Below are 14,717 nucleotides of genomic sequence, written 5' to 3'. Positions count from 1 at the left end.
GCTCTACTAGCTGTAACCACCGCCTGCCCTTTCCCGGCCACACTCGACGCCCTCACCCTCGCCCTCGTCCTCGCCCTCGCCGCCTCGTCACAAGCCTCGTCCACCCTTCACCGTGTCTGAGACGCCTGTCTGACTCCTGCCATTGGGTCTCCGTCGCCTACTCCCAGGTCGACTCCTACTGTACTGTACTCTACTCTACACCGCACGGACATCATCTGCACGAAATCCTCCGGTCCGTGGGCAGTTGTTCCTACTCGAGCATCCCACGACTGCACGCATACTTGCAACCCCGACTCCCATCGCCCGCCGCGCCAAGCACCTCCTACCCACCTCTGCCAAAAGTCCCGCCCTCTACGGCTACGGCACTTGCCTAGCATCCCTACTATCTTCCTACCCAAGGCCCGATCCTCTCTAGGTGTCGCCTGTTGCGGCTTCTCCCAAAGCTTCGCTGGTACCCAAGATCCAAAGTCGCGTCCCCCGCGTCCACGCCTATTTCTGCTAGTCTCCATATACGCTCGCGACCGCCGCGCCCCAGCAGCAGGTTTCTTCTGCTCAACCACACGGCGCTAGCATCTCGTGCTCCTCCGCCCTCCACCGCTACAACCCTCTCCCACAATGGCATCCGCTTCCTTCCGAGAATCCATGAACTCGCTTGGCTGGTCCAGGCGTGAGTCGCAGGCCCCCGTGAGCACCGCGCCGCCCTCGCTGCTCGACAGAATACAGAACCTGAATCCCTTTGGCGAGGGAGGCTATGTGCGACTGCCTACCACCGAAACAAACCCCGGCGCCCCTCTGCCTGCCCCGACGAGAAGAGAGGAAGAAGAGGGCTGGTTTGCGCGTAAGTTGCTCCTTCCTTCCTTCCTCCCTTCCTTTCCCCCTTCTGCTCTGCCAGTGGCAAAGCACGTCCACCTTCCTTACGCGTCGTTTCGCGCCTCGTAATCCCCCTGCTCTACTTCGATTGCGCAATGTCCTTCGATCTTATATATTTCCCTTGCAAGCACCGATACCACCAACTGGTCCATGGCTCGTGGTGTCATCAGCCGACGATGCTTCCGGGCTAGTTTCACATGCACAGCCTTGCTTCTTTGTCTCCGCATCCACATTTTTTCCCGGCACATGGCAATGTTGAAATGAGCATCCGCCCAGTAGTGGGATTCCCAGTTTTTCCCTCTGTCGACCTGTCATCTGCTCCTGCTTCCTGCACCCGGCAAAGTCGCCGCGCAGCCAACCGTCAATGTGACAGAAGGGAGTTCCTGCGTCACCCATCTCGCATGCACGACGCTTGCACTCTTTCCTCTGTCTTTGAACAACGTCCCTCAGTGCTGACCAATACCCGCAGTAAGTCGGTGGGACCGATTGCTCGTTTTTGGCGGCCTGCTCCTTGCTGCCTTGGCCATGTTTGCTACATGCATTGGCCTCATGTTTACGCCTGTCTTTTTGGTTAGGCCACGCAAGTTTGCCATCTTGTGAGTTATCTGCCTCCCCTCACAGCCCCTCCCCCCCTCCCCCTCGTAGCCGCCCAACTCCATGTCTTCCGCGCTACCTTCCTTTGCCCTGGTAAAAGGTGATCCCAGACCGAGAGATAGGCAGTGGCACATGGTCTATCTGTTCGTCGGCACGGCTATGCGAACTCATGCAACTCGTTCAACTGCTACACGTCCCCGCTCATGTCCTGCGCACGGCAGCTTTGACGAATCGAATCCATGTGCCACTTGACCTCTCTAGCCACTGTAACATCGGCACTGGACCCCTCTGCAGCGATCATGCGGGTCCAAGGTTCGGCGCGCTGCAGGGTACAGACAGCCTTCATCGAGTCAAGACTATATGCCAAGCCTCATGCACGTCACCTGAAGAACGCTAGTGCTAACCACCATGGTCTCATTCTAGATGGTCTATGGGCAGCCTTCTCTTTCTAGCTGCATGGGGTGTCCTGATGGGTCCGATACAATATGGTAAGTAAGCCTTATTTGCACCAACATCACCTCAAATCCACACCCTTCCATCTCATCGTTACCCTTCCACACACCCACTCACAGAGTGACTGCATTTGCCCTTTACTAATCCCACCTCTAGTTCACCACCTTATCTCCGGCCCCAGACTTCCGTTCACCGCCGCGTATTTTGGCAGCATCGTCCTCACGCTGTATTTCTCCCTAGGTGTAAGTCCATTTCCTAGTGTATTAATCCCTGCAACATGTCAACCCTGGTGCTTTCTGCCCCGAATCCCTGTCCGCGTGCCCCTCCTATTCCACGCCAGTCCTTATCGATTACACTCCACCTAGCTCGCCCTCGCTGACAATGTTCGCGTGACTAGCTGCATAGCACCCTTCTCACCTTCATTGCGGCTGCCGCTCAGCTAGTTTCGCTTGTTTGGTACATCGTCTCCTACTTCCCCATGGGCTCCTCGGGTCTACGTTTTGCTGCGCGCTTTGGAGGAAACCGCGTCGCCGCCTGGATGAGTGACTAGGCTCTGCTCTTGAAACCTTGCCGGCGCCACGCTCGATATTGTGGCTATGCCCCTCGTGCGAATACGGGCGTGTCGTCGCAATGCGACGCGTGTCGGACAATACATGAGGACGTCTGGCAGGGCTGTATATTGCCCTTGTACGCGAAAGAGTCGACTTGCCAGGATCTCTCAATGTCATGTTCCAATCCCATCACGCTACATAGTCACATATACGCCTCTCTCCACGCCTCTTATTGCTGCATCCTGATTGATCGGCTGGCGTGGTGCTAGCGGCACACTGAACGAGGCGGCAATCAGACTAGCACCTAGCGCGCCGTGTCTGCATTGCACTGGTGTATTTAGAAGCTTCAAGTGCTATCGCCTACGGCCATTCTGAATCAAGCTGAGAAGCAGAGGGTCGAATACAGGTTGTTCCACGAAACCAACATATCTGATACATTTCTCCGAAGCATGAGTGAGCTTGTCTCATCCACGCCCGACCAAGCCTTTCTAAATTAACCTATCTGGTTGATCACTTGCCCAAATGTTCCCCCCTCGTGGCTGTTCGGACTTGTTCTTGGCCGTGCCGATCTGTAGATTACCTTTGCTTACGCAAAGGTTTGTTTTTTCTCCTTTTGAGTTGGAGAGTCTCACGGAATACCCGACTCACGACATCTGTGGCATGCACGACGGGTGAGAGGTTGCGACCGATCAGCGCAGGGTCAGCGCCGTCTAAGGCAGGGTGATGGCCGATCAAGGCAGGGTCCCGAAGGCGTCGTCCAAAGGCCAAATGGGCTGTGAACGGCTTTCGGCGCCATATGGCAACATCTGCGCTGATCTTGCAATGTGCGCTTGTTCGCATGCGTTCGGCGGGTGGATGCATATAGTTTGTATGCGAACGGCTCGTCAGTGTTATCGCAAATCGCGCAAGACGGAAAAAGGCGAGCGCACACGCCTCCTCCGTCCTTGCCCCTCCCCCTCCCCCCTCTATTCCCCTCCACCCCTCTCTGTCCGTTTCCTCGGTGAACTCCTCCCACGCAGCCATGGACAGGAAACGATCATGTACTAAAACGTTTGATCGTCTCAAGCTAGTGAGAGATGGCGGGAGCGCGAGGGGGCCTCGTGATCTACATAGTCGACCCGAGTTAGGGTGGGCCATGTTATCATGAAGCGATGAAGGTGTGGTGGTGGTGTCGCAGCAGCCCAGCCCAAGTTGCAGGGGGGGGGGGCCACAGTAGTAGCGAATGAGGATTTCCCCGCACCATTTAGTCCATTTGAGCGCTTACGCGCCAACCCACGGCGCAATGCGCAATCCTAGAGAGAACAAGAGAGAACAAGAGGGAGAGCGAGAAAGGTGTGGCAGGCATTCTTGGTTCCAAACTGCCCCTGCTAAACCTGTCTCGGCCTTGGTGCAGAAGGAGGGCACACACAGTCTTATCCAGCAAGGCGGGTATGCCGCTGTCGGCAAAAAAAAAACCCCTCCCCTTATTTAATCGGCGCGAAACGCGGGCCCTGGAGAATATTCGTTTTGCATTCAAAAGTCGTCCTTCTTCTCTAGTCGGCATGGTATACCTGTGCATGGGGCCCAAGGTGGCCCGACATGGCCCGACGGGTGTGGATGAGATGACGACATGAAAAATGGTTTTATTATTAAACTGTCAGTTCACCACCTTTTTTAGATTTTAATAGTCCCCCATCACGAGTAAGTGAGCGAGCGGAGTGGGGTGGTGAGAAGACGCGACCGTGCTCTGACGGGGCGCCTGCCCGATGTTATCGTACATACGAAGTAGGCCAGTCCAAGCAAAAAAAAAGAATAGTAAACAAAAGATGACAATATGGTAATATCCAACGGTTTAAGGGAAAAAAAGGACCGAAATCACTTTCACTTATTAGAAAATTACACACATAACACCTCCCCCTGTTGTTAACACAAGAGAGAAATAAAATTCTAGTTACATACCAGTTTTTTTTTTACACTTAAGCATAGAAGGGAAAGCAAGGTATGGGAGCGGGGAATTTAGCGGTGTGAGAGCCCAAGATAACTACTAGTTTGATCCATTTTTTCGGTTCTTAGACAATTTTCTTTGCTTTTTTGCAATCTGACAGCACGACGGGGTGTTTTTTTAGTAGTTTTTTTTTTGCCCCCGCGTGCGCGGTTGCTTTAGGTTGCAAGTTTTGGTGGCAAGATGACTTTTTCTTTTTGCCCGGTTGCTAGCTTGAGCAGGTTGTCCAGAATTCCCGGAATATTTTGTCTTTTTCTTGATTTTTACCGATTTTTTTTGGCTATATATTGGAATTCCACGTGTTTTTTTTTGGTTGTAGTCAGAAGGTTAATGTCAGCTTTCAATAAGTTCTTTGTCGTCTATTTTCGGGTTCGGAGAGGGGAGGCAAGAATCCAGACTGGGCTTGTCTGGCAGGCAATATTCACCGAGCCTTGGCTCTCTCTCGTTTACGAAATGTTCAGCTCTTTGGTTTGCTTTCAATTTATGGAAATTCAAGCCACGTGAGCTGTCTTTGTGTTACGCGATCTTGTGTTGGGTTGGGCAATAACCCCTCCCTCCCTTCCTCACCCTTCCCATCCACACACACACACACACACACACACATCCCTTCGTTTCCGCAATATCCGTGGAGCAACCACGCAGACTGGGCTTCTCCGCGATACGCGAGTGAGATGTGTGTTACGAGCGGAGGCGCTGACCTACGCTTCCACGTCCGTATCACATAGGCGAGATCCGTCACACGTGTGCGTCCAGGCTGTGGTGCTGCCACAAAGTTGCATATAGGGCTGAAAGAAGGTTAATTGTGGCGTCTTATTGTGGCCGCTAGAAACGTTCTCTTGCGCAGGACTGTGAAGAGAGAAAGGTGATGGGGGTTTGGAATGGGCGCCGTACGTGCTTGAACGGTGTGACCACAGTCTGGCTGGATCAAAAGAGACTTGGATTTTAGCTGCATGTGAGGCGTATTGACTGGGTGCCGTTTGGTGTTGTGGACGCCGTCGCGACCGCCCGACCGACCACCCTTCTAGAATCACACGTGTGCGTCGTGATGTAAATGTGCGGAGAGAACTAGACGTGAGTACTTGGGTTTAGCTGCATGAGGCGTGATGGCTAGATGGATGCCCTTTGGTGTTGTAAGCGCCATTGCGAACGCCTTCCAGAATTACACATCTAGGTAATGCGGTAAACATACGGAAAGACTTGGAAGTGAAGGCGTGAGAAGACCGGAAACAACCGGGTGCGGCTGACTGGCTGACTTGTGACGGGTATAACAGCTCTCTTCTACCACTGCTACGTAATTCCTTACTAAAGGTGACATGTCCGCCTCCGATCGGACTCTCCCCTCATTCGTAAGGCATCACAAACGTCTGTCTGCTAGCCGTTGAACTACTACCGTAGTATGTATGCACAGAATTTTCCCCACTGCAGCCTCCGGTAGCCAATAAGTGTCAACCAGAATCTGCTGTTTATCCGTTGTCGTTGCATCGGAGAGTACTAAGCACCACGCACACGTAGTAGAGCTACCCCACTCCGACTCACGTCGGCAGTATACCTCCAGACACCAACCGTGTACAATTCCATTCGACCATTACCCGCAGATTCCGGAACACGGAACAACTCTCCCAATGATTGGGCAATGTATGACAAGATCCAAAGAGGGGTGGGGTCACCGGCGTGATGAGTGCGACACAAGCTCTTGCATGAAGCTTGTGGGGTCGGCAGATGGTGGGGTAGCAATTGGGGTAAATGAGAACTGGTACACTACTTGTACGCCAGGCGCTCCCATACTTCTCCTCCGACTCCATCTGCACCATCGTGAGAAATAGCGGTGAAGCGCGCAACCCCATCTTTTCGCTTTCATTGGTCTCGACAAATTGCACCGGAACGACTATCGCCACCAAGACGTAGCCACCATGCCCGAACAGCTTCAAGACCCGAAGGAGTACCAGAATATCTTCCACTGGGCAGAGACGCAGAAGGACGGCGCTATACCCTCGTTCGGAACTAGGAAGAACGACCCTTATGAGGTGAGCTGACTAGGCGAACAAGTGGTCATGTCGGAGCTTGCCCGCTGACGGCTGGCCTATTCGCAGTATCAATCCGGCTTCGGAAACAGCTTCGAGTCCGAGGCAGTCCCAGGTGAGCAGGAGCCCAAATCTGATAAACTGTGCAGCCGGCTAATCGGTGGGGCCCATACAGGCACTATTCCCAAGGGTCAGAATAACCCACGATGTGTCAGATTTGGACTCTATGCGGAGCAAATGACCGGAACGGCCTTTGTGGCTCCCAGGCATCTGAATAAAAAGGTTATACCAGTAAACCAAGGTAGCCAATATACGTGCTGACGCGTCATTTTCAGGCTTACCTCTACCGGGCGCGACCTGCTGTCGCTCATCAAGGATTTGTAAGAGCTCTCTTTTCTTTGACCGATCGGTGAGGTCGGACACGGAATTACGCCTCACGTCATATTCGGCCCGTTTCTGGTCCTCTCAGAACAAACATGACCTCAAAGTGTCGGAGGATGTGGATGGCGCAGTAGCATCAAGTGGCGGTGACATTTTTACATGCGCTGACACATGCTCACAGACCGATTTGCCAGACAATGAGGATACGGAGTCCAACTTCCTCCCCTCCAACAAGCGAGTCCATGTTTCGCCTACGCAGCTAGCTTGGCTTCCGTTTGACATCCCTAAGGATGGAGATATTGATTTTATTTCTGGCCTCAAGACTATTGCTGGCTCGGGTGAGCCAACACTACGTGAGGGTCTAGCAGTGCATACGTATCTTTGCAATGCGAGCATGAACAGGAGGGCCGCAGTGAACTCGGATGGAGACTTTCTGATCGTGCCTCAGCAGGGAGCATTAGACATCCTGACTGAATTTGGGCCCATGTATGTGCAACCAGGTGAAATTTGCGTGATCCAACGGGGACAGCGATTCAAGGTCAAGGTCGAAGGACCAACCCGAGGCTACATCTTGGGTAGGTCGACTCGAGTCTCGGAATTTACTTGACGCAAACTGATGTGATGCAGAAATCTGGGGATCGCAATTCCAACTTCCAGAGCTCGGCCCACTAGGAGCCAACGGCCTTGCCAATGCTCGAGACTTTTTGCACCCCAAGGCAAGATACGAGATTGAGAAGGCGTCATGGGAGATTGTCTACAAACTTGCTGGAAAGTTCTTCGTTAGCAAGCAGGAACACTCGCCGTTTGATGTTGTCGCGTGGCATGGCAACTATGTTCCGTTCAAGTACGATTTGACAAAGTTTGTCAATGTTGGCTCAATCTCGGTTGATCACATTGATCCTTCCATCTTCTGCGTCATTACGGCTCCCTCTCGCGATCCAGCTGCGCCGCTCGCCGACTTTTTGATCTTCAGTCCACGATGGGATGTGGCTTCACACAGTACGTTATGAGCATCTGTGAGAAAGGACAAGACTGACTATTGCCTAGCATACCGCCCACCATACTACCACCGCAACGGCGCCTCTGAGCTCATGGGCTTGATCTATGGAGAATACGCAGGTCGTTCCGACGAGTTTCAGCCCGGAGGTGTCAGTTTTGAGTGTGGCTTTGTGCCTCATGGTGTCGCATACGAGGAGGTAAGTCAACATCAGTGAAATTTGATGAGCAATGCTAACAGCTCCCAAGTTCAAAGCTGCGAGCGCGCAACCACCGCCTGAGATGCAAATCTCAAAGGGCGCAATCGCCTTTATGATGGAGAGCTCGAGGATGTTTACCATTACCGATTGGGCATGGAACAGCAACAAGAAGCACGAGCACAACCCCAGGATGTGGTGAGTAGTGAACGGAGCCATGATATATACGAGCGCCTTACTGACGTATACCTAGGGACAATCTCGTCGACAATTTTTCGACACACGAGGATGAGGTTGAGAAAATACTGGCTGAAGGCGTCAAGAAACTTTCATTGTAGTGTATTTAGATAGCGAAGTCCCGTAGAAAACAAGCAAAGAAGTTTTCTCTACATGATTCCCACATTGACTTGAAAATGATATGAAAATGATAAAGGCTTGTTCATCACAAGTCAACTATGACTCTGACCAAAAAGGCTAGTGTGTACCCCACCCGCGGGAGTCAGGCACCAAGGCTGTGATCTCATCGCGACCAGCTGAAGCAATTACTACACACTGACCTCAAAACAACTGCAACTTGCGCCCTCTGCCGTATTCGCTAGCAAGGGCTGAGCTTTGGTATGAAATTCCCTTTCTAAACTGACTCATCGCGACTGCACTGCCCACATATTTTCTGTTTTGTTCTTTTCTACGGCAATGCGCGCCACTTTTATAGTACAATATTCTCCCCGCCCTTGCACATTGTCGCATCTGTACGCAGCCTCCCTTCGCTCACAAGTGTCGTTATCCCAGATTCACCTTTCCGTCCTTGCACGACCCCGACCACATATCCAAAAGTATTTCATCCCCCGACGTTCGTTTGCGTCCACGGCAATCATGGCGCACCGCGAGAGAGCGCCATACGTGCCGCAAGACCCAAAAGAGGTCACAGATTTGGTCCACGCTCTCGAGGCACACAAGGGCAAGAAGGGAAAGGGTGGTTTCTCAGTTAAAAAACACACATTTCCACTCCCCAACGGCCGAACTGTCGACTCATGGAAAATGAACGATTGGGACTACAAGAAAGAGAACCTCCCCACGTATGCGCGGGGACTCTTCACATACAAGAACATGCAGGGCAACTACGAGATTGCAGTCAGAGGGTACGACAAGTTCTTCAACCATGGAGAGATTCGGAAGACGGAATGGAAAAATGTCGAAAACAACACACGGGGTCCGTACGAGCTGAGTGTGAAAGAGAACGGGTGTATCATCTTCGTAGCTGGCCTAGACGACGACACACTACTGGTCTGCAGCAAACACTCTACAGGCCCTCGGGAGGGAGGTCTCAGTCACGCTGTTGCGGGCGAGCAGTGGGTTGAGCGTCATGTTGCGAAAGTCGGCAGGACCAAGGCGGAACTGGCGCGTACTCTTCGATCCATGAACGCGACACTAGTAGCAGAGCTATGCGACGACGAATTCGAAGAGCATGTGCTGGCATATACTCCCGAGCAGGCTGGTCTCTACGTACACGGCATCAACCTGAACCTACCTGACTTTGCTACATATCCTGGCCATCTGGTCGACAAATTCGCCGAAGAGTGGGGCATGAAGAAGGTCACATACGTAATCGAGAACGACATCAAGAAAGTAAAGGCCTTCTTGGATAAGGTTGCGGAGACGGGCAACTACGAGGGTCGCGACACAGAGGGTTTCGTCATCCGCTGCCAGGCACGCGAGACTGAGAACGCACCCTATGTGGATTGGTTTTTCAAGTACAAGTTCGAGGAGCCATATCTCATGTACCGTCAGTGGCGCGAGTGCACTAGAGCCCTCATCGCAGGCAAAGTGCCGCGTTACAAGAAGCACGAGGCAATCACCAAGGAGTACCTTGACTTTGCGCGCTGGAAATTCACCCAAAACAAGACCCTGGCAAAGGCTTATAACGAGAATCACGGCATCATCAAGATGCGTGACGAGTTCTTGGCCTCGCGTGGAACTACTGGTGCTGAAATCATTCGACAAGAACTGGAAAATGGGGCTGTTGAGAGCAAGAATGCAACTAGGAATATTGTGCTTGTTCCTGTTGCAACTATTGGGTGCGGGAAAACGACCCTGGCTCTCGCTCTGGTCAAGCTGTTTGGATGGGGTCACTTCCAGAATGACAATGTCAAGGCCAAAAAAGGTCGTGGCCAGGTCTTTGCCGACACGATTTCTTCGCTGCTAGTCACGAACCCAGTCGTCATTGCTGATCGCAACAACCACCAGAAGCGCGAGCGAGACCAGCTCATCAACGACATCTCCAAGAACGTGCCAGATGCGCGCTTCGTTGCATTGCATTATGTTCATGACCGCCACAACTACGACCGAATCCGAGAAGCAACACGGGCGCGTGTGCTCGACCGTGGCGATAACCATCAGACCATCCAAGCCGGCTCAAAGGGATCAAGTGAGATTATTGAGATCATGGAAGGTTTCATGCATCGCTTTCAGCCAGTCGATCCTTCAGATAGCCCAGACGAACTTTTCGATTTGGTCATTGACTTAGACCCTACTGTTGACTCGCGCCAGAATCTTGAGTCAATCATTGGAAGAATGTTTGAGACATATCCAGCTCTATTTGCCGATAGGCAGATGCCGACTGACCCCGATATGGACGCTGCTATTCACTGGGCTTTGAACGACTACACGCCGGACTTCAAGATGGACCTATCGCGAGGAGGCAACGATAAAAAGGGGAACCAGAACAAACAAAACAATCAGAACAACCAGAAATCTCAACCAGTGCCAAAGTCAAAGAAGGCTCCACGCATGGAGTACTTCTCCGTTCGTCTCAACACCAATCGCGTCAACGCAGTCCTCGACGACCTCTTCAAGGACAAGGACGCCATGACCGCCCGAATGTACAACCAACTCAAGCAGAGCCGCCGCGTCCAAAACGAATTCCACGTCACCCTCATCCACCGGGCCTCCGCATCCGAAAACCAAGAATACTGGGACAAGCTTATCAAGCTCCATGAAACCATGCAAAAAACAAACATGGAGGGCTCGTGGGAACCAGAACTCGGCAAGTGCGACGTCCAACTCGAACGCCTCATCTGGGACGACCGCATCATGACCTTTGTCGTGCGTCTCAATGGCTCCAGCACCTTTCAAATTGAGAGTGATGCTGGTACCGCAACCGAGGAGCTCGCTTTCACAACCGCAAATCCCATTGCCCATGTTACTGTTGGTACTGCAGCACCCAGCATCAAGCCTATGGAGAGCAATGCGCTGCTGCAGAAATGGGTCAATGGGGGCTCCGGAGGTCAGACTGGGATTGGCGAGTTGAGCGTCAAGGGTAATGTTGTGCTTGAGGGAAGTGTGAGGGGTGTGCTTGGACGCATGTAGGGTTGGTGGACACTGCGCGCTGCTCGGAAGGAGAAGAAGAAGGAGAGGGAGAGGGAGAAGGAGAAGAAGGAGGAGGAGGGGGGGGGGGAAGAAGAAGTGAGGGGACTTGAAGGGAAAGAAACAGTTTCTGTAAAGGAGGTGGTGGAATCAAAGGGCTTTTTTTTGTTTATAGCATTAGCTTATGGTGTTTAGGCTGACATGTCGAACAGCGGATACGGAGAAAGCATTGAATCATGGCTCAATCACAATCGATATTGTAGTTTAACTCCAAATCAATAAAATCAAATTACTCTCAACTCTCAGATTCCCTTCTCTCATCGCTAATACGTAGCAGGAAACACGCCCACCCTCCCTCCATCCGTCAATTGCACAGTCCCATTCACATACGCGCCTCCTTTACCCACCAAAAAAAGCATTAACCCACTGATATCATTCAGCCCGCCCATCCGCCCCTGCGGTACCTGACTCGTCCCATATACGGGCGTAATATCTGCCGTCATATCACTTGGATAAGGGCCAGGGCAGACAACGTTGCTTCTGACTCCCCACTCCGCCAGGAACGTCGCCATCATCTTGCCCAGGTGCGCGGCAGCGGATTTACTGGCGTTGTAGGCGAGACCGGCGGAGACCCAGCGCATGTACGAAGCGACGGATGCGACGGTGATGATGTGTGCCATGCGGTCGTCGTCGGCGTCAATACCGGCGGCCGCCAGCTTCGATGTGTCGCGGGCACGCGGGTTCCCTGCGCCGGTGACCTTGCCTGGTGCCCATCCGCGGCGTGTGTTTGCTGCTTCGAGTAACGGGAGGAAAGTCGCGGAGACACCGATGACGGATTGTGTGTTGATTGCCATTGCGGAGGTCCAGCCGGCGTAGTCGGATGTCATTGCGTCAGCGAGTTCGTGGATGGAAGATGCTTTGTAAATGTCCTGACCGTTTCTTGGCCCAAGGACGCCCGCATTGTTGATTAGCACGTCGACGTAGCCTACATCTTTTTTGATCTGCTCAGCGGCGGCCTTGACGGACTCGAGGTCTGTGACATCGCAGACGATGTCGTTGAGAACGGAGGTGCTATGGGGTTTGTATGCTACATCCGACTGGAGTTTGGAGATGGCGTTGCGAAGGACGTCTTGTCGGCGGCCGAGGATATAGATTTTCTCAGCGCCGCTTTGATAGAGTGCGGAGGCAATGGCGAGGCCGAGACCTGTTGGTTGTTGATGAGCCTTTTTGCTGGAAATTCACATGGCGAGCGACTGTTCAAAGGGGAGAGGCGCGGGGTAGTACAGCGGGGTAGTTTAGAGCTTGAATAAATAACGTACCGGTACCGCCGCCGGTAATGACTGCTACCAGCCCCTTGGCAGAGAATAGATTGTTCAGTTGTATGGGTGCTGTGACGTCCATGGTGGCCAGTCTGATTTGAGAGTACTGTAAACATTTGAGACTTGGAGAAAATGGCAGCTTCTATAGTGAGAAAGTCCACTCCGGGTTATTACTATGCCGAGCTAGAGCGAGATGATTGCGTCACAGATGGAAATCGGCCGCGGTTGGAGATGGACAGGACGCGACGCGTGTGGTTCAAACAATGGGGTATCATTTACGCTGTTAGAACTGACAAAACTCCTTTTCCTTTCCCTTCTTTTACTCCATGACAGCCTAGCTAATGCCTCCAACAATCTTGAGTCCCAGGTTGTCGGCTGAATAAGCCAGTGTGTATCGGCATGGATGCCATGCGACGTGCGCTGCGGGCGTGGGAACGTCGATGGTGTGTACAATCTCGCCTGACTCAACGTGTGCAATGCGAATCTTCTTCTCTTCCTTGTCGTCGGAGCCAGCTGTGATGTAGCTGCCATCAAATGAGAAGTCCACGCTCTTAACGAGGCCTCCTGTCAACTCCAAGGTTCTCACGCAAATCCATTCCTGTGTATCCCAAAGTGAAACCAACGCGTCTCCTCCACCAGCTGCCAGGTATTCGCCGCTAGGTGACATGGAGACAGCATAGCATGCAGAAGTATGGGCGTTTAGTGTGAGAGCGTTTTCGAACGACGGGTAGCGTAGTAATCTAACGCTTCCATCACCAGCCGTCGAGTAAAGGTGGTTACCAGACCAATCAAAGACACACTGGTTGGTCTGGAGGGGCTGGCGGTGCTCGGAGATGATACTAAGAGCTGCTCTATCGACATTGACGAGCAGATTATCCTACAGAAAAGTCAGTACATGGCCGAAACAAAGGCTAGCCTACTAACCTTTCTTCCTACGACGATTTCATTGCCATCTGGTGTCCATGCAAGCGTAAAGGGCTGCTCGCCGACCTTGACCTCTCCCACACTAGCCTTTGAGCGAATGTCCCAGAATCTGACCATACCATCGGTACCGCAGCTTGCAAGCTCATTCTCATTGATGGGGTGGAAAGATACGCGTTCGAGATTGGTCAAGGGAGGCGCATTGGGTGTACGGAGCTCGGTCGAGTTCTTAACGTTAGTCTTCTCGGGATTCCATATGCGCAACGTCTTGTCTGCAGCTCCCGTAGCGATAAAAGTTCCAGAGGCGTTCCACGATATCGAGCGGATGTAGTGCGACGACGACACAGCGGCCGGGCGCACGCTGTCTTGGTAGACGGATGTCTTGAGTTTCTTAAACGCCGCCTCGAAGTCGTCTTTCTTGATAGGACGCGCGCGGACTGGGGGAGGCATCTTGGCTGTACCGTAGCTGGTTCAGCTTGCGGTTGGTGGTTGAGACTTTGGTCATGACGCGAAGCTCCAGTCTCATGGGCGGACCGTGCTTTCCCCAGCATCTACTTCCGCCATCGTACCTGAAATGAACCCAACGAGAGGTCACGCAACAAAAGTATTTTTGTAAACTTCAAAAATAGAGCTCATGAGTACTATATATCATATGGTGTCTATGCATCAGACATAATCTTATATCTCTTGCATCAATGTAGTCGCTCGGTATGAGTCTGGCCTCGGAAGCTATTAATAACATGACTTATTTTCAAAGTATTCTAACAAATGGAAGGTAAGAAAATAGAAACGCAGGTAACGAATCTTTGGTGAGTAAAAGCTGGTTTTGATAGAGTGTTCTAAAACTTGGGCCGCACTCCTGCGTAATTACTATTATATTAAGACATGCCAACACCTTCCTACGTGACTCATGAGAAACTCGGGCAGAAATATACATAACAGCAGGGATTCCCCAGGAGTCCCCCATCTAATTACTGATCCGTCGGCATACTTCTTGTATAGAGCAGATCGGACGGAATGACGTGTTATCACTTGTTCTACCACTACATAAACCGGGGACAGGAAAAGTC

The 14,717-nt window shown here is 52.2% G+C and overlaps 4 protein-coding genes across 4 annotated transcripts; 3 read left to right on the top strand and 1 right to left on the bottom strand.

Moving 5' to 3' along the window:
* Positions 1–615: 615 nt before the first annotated feature.
* Positions 616–2,467, top strand: COCVIDRAFT_21076 (hypothetical protein; the record flags this gene model as incomplete). The annotated part of the gene is made up of 5 exons (XM_014695015.1): positions 616–838; positions 1,340–1,466; positions 1,888–1,952; positions 2,074–2,159; positions 2,315–2,467. 5 exons carry the CDS (start codon positions 616–618, stop codon positions 2,465–2,467), a joined length of 654 nt encoding a protein of 217 aa, XP_014550501.1.
* Positions 2,468–6,359: 3,892 nt separating this feature from the next.
* Positions 6,360–8,382, top strand: COCVIDRAFT_115295 (hypothetical protein; the record flags this gene model as incomplete). The annotated part of the gene is made up of 9 exons (XM_014695014.1): positions 6,360–6,473; positions 6,540–6,585; positions 6,646–6,752; positions 6,806–6,850; positions 7,033–7,426; positions 7,479–7,850; positions 7,899–8,047; positions 8,097–8,242; positions 8,298–8,382. The coding sequence occupies 9 exons, from the start codon at positions 6,360–6,362 to the stop codon at positions 8,380–8,382; spliced, it is 1,458 nt and encodes a 485-aa protein (XP_014550500.1).
* A 535-nt stretch (positions 8,383–8,917) lies between these two features.
* COCVIDRAFT_115311 (hypothetical protein) lies at positions 8,918–11,410 on the top strand (the record flags this gene model as incomplete). Its single annotated transcript, XM_014695013.1, has 1 exon — positions 8,918–11,410. The coding sequence occupies one exon, from the start codon at positions 8,918–8,920 to the stop codon at positions 11,408–11,410; it is 2,493 nt and encodes an 830-aa protein (XP_014550499.1).
* A 320-nt stretch (positions 11,411–11,730) lies between these two features.
* Positions 11,731–14,097, bottom strand: COCVIDRAFT_115309 (hypothetical protein; the record flags this gene model as incomplete). Its single annotated transcript, XM_014695012.1, has 4 exons — positions 11,731–12,611; positions 12,727–12,832; positions 13,079–13,603; positions 13,651–14,097. The coding sequence occupies 4 exons, from the start codon at positions 14,095–14,097 to the stop codon at positions 11,731–11,733; spliced, it is 1,959 nt and encodes a 652-aa protein (XP_014550498.1).
* Positions 14,098–14,717: the final 620 nt, after the last annotated feature.

This window comes from Bipolaris victoriae (genome assembly GCF_000527765.1).
Source record: "Bipolaris victoriae FI3 unplaced genomic scaffold scaffold_185, whole genome shotgun sequence".
Classification (NCBI taxonomy): domain Eukaryota; kingdom Fungi; phylum Ascomycota; class Dothideomycetes; order Pleosporales; family Pleosporaceae; genus Bipolaris; species Bipolaris victoriae.
Note: the sequence above shows the minus strand (reverse complement) of the source record. Positions and strands in the feature narration are given on the sequence as shown.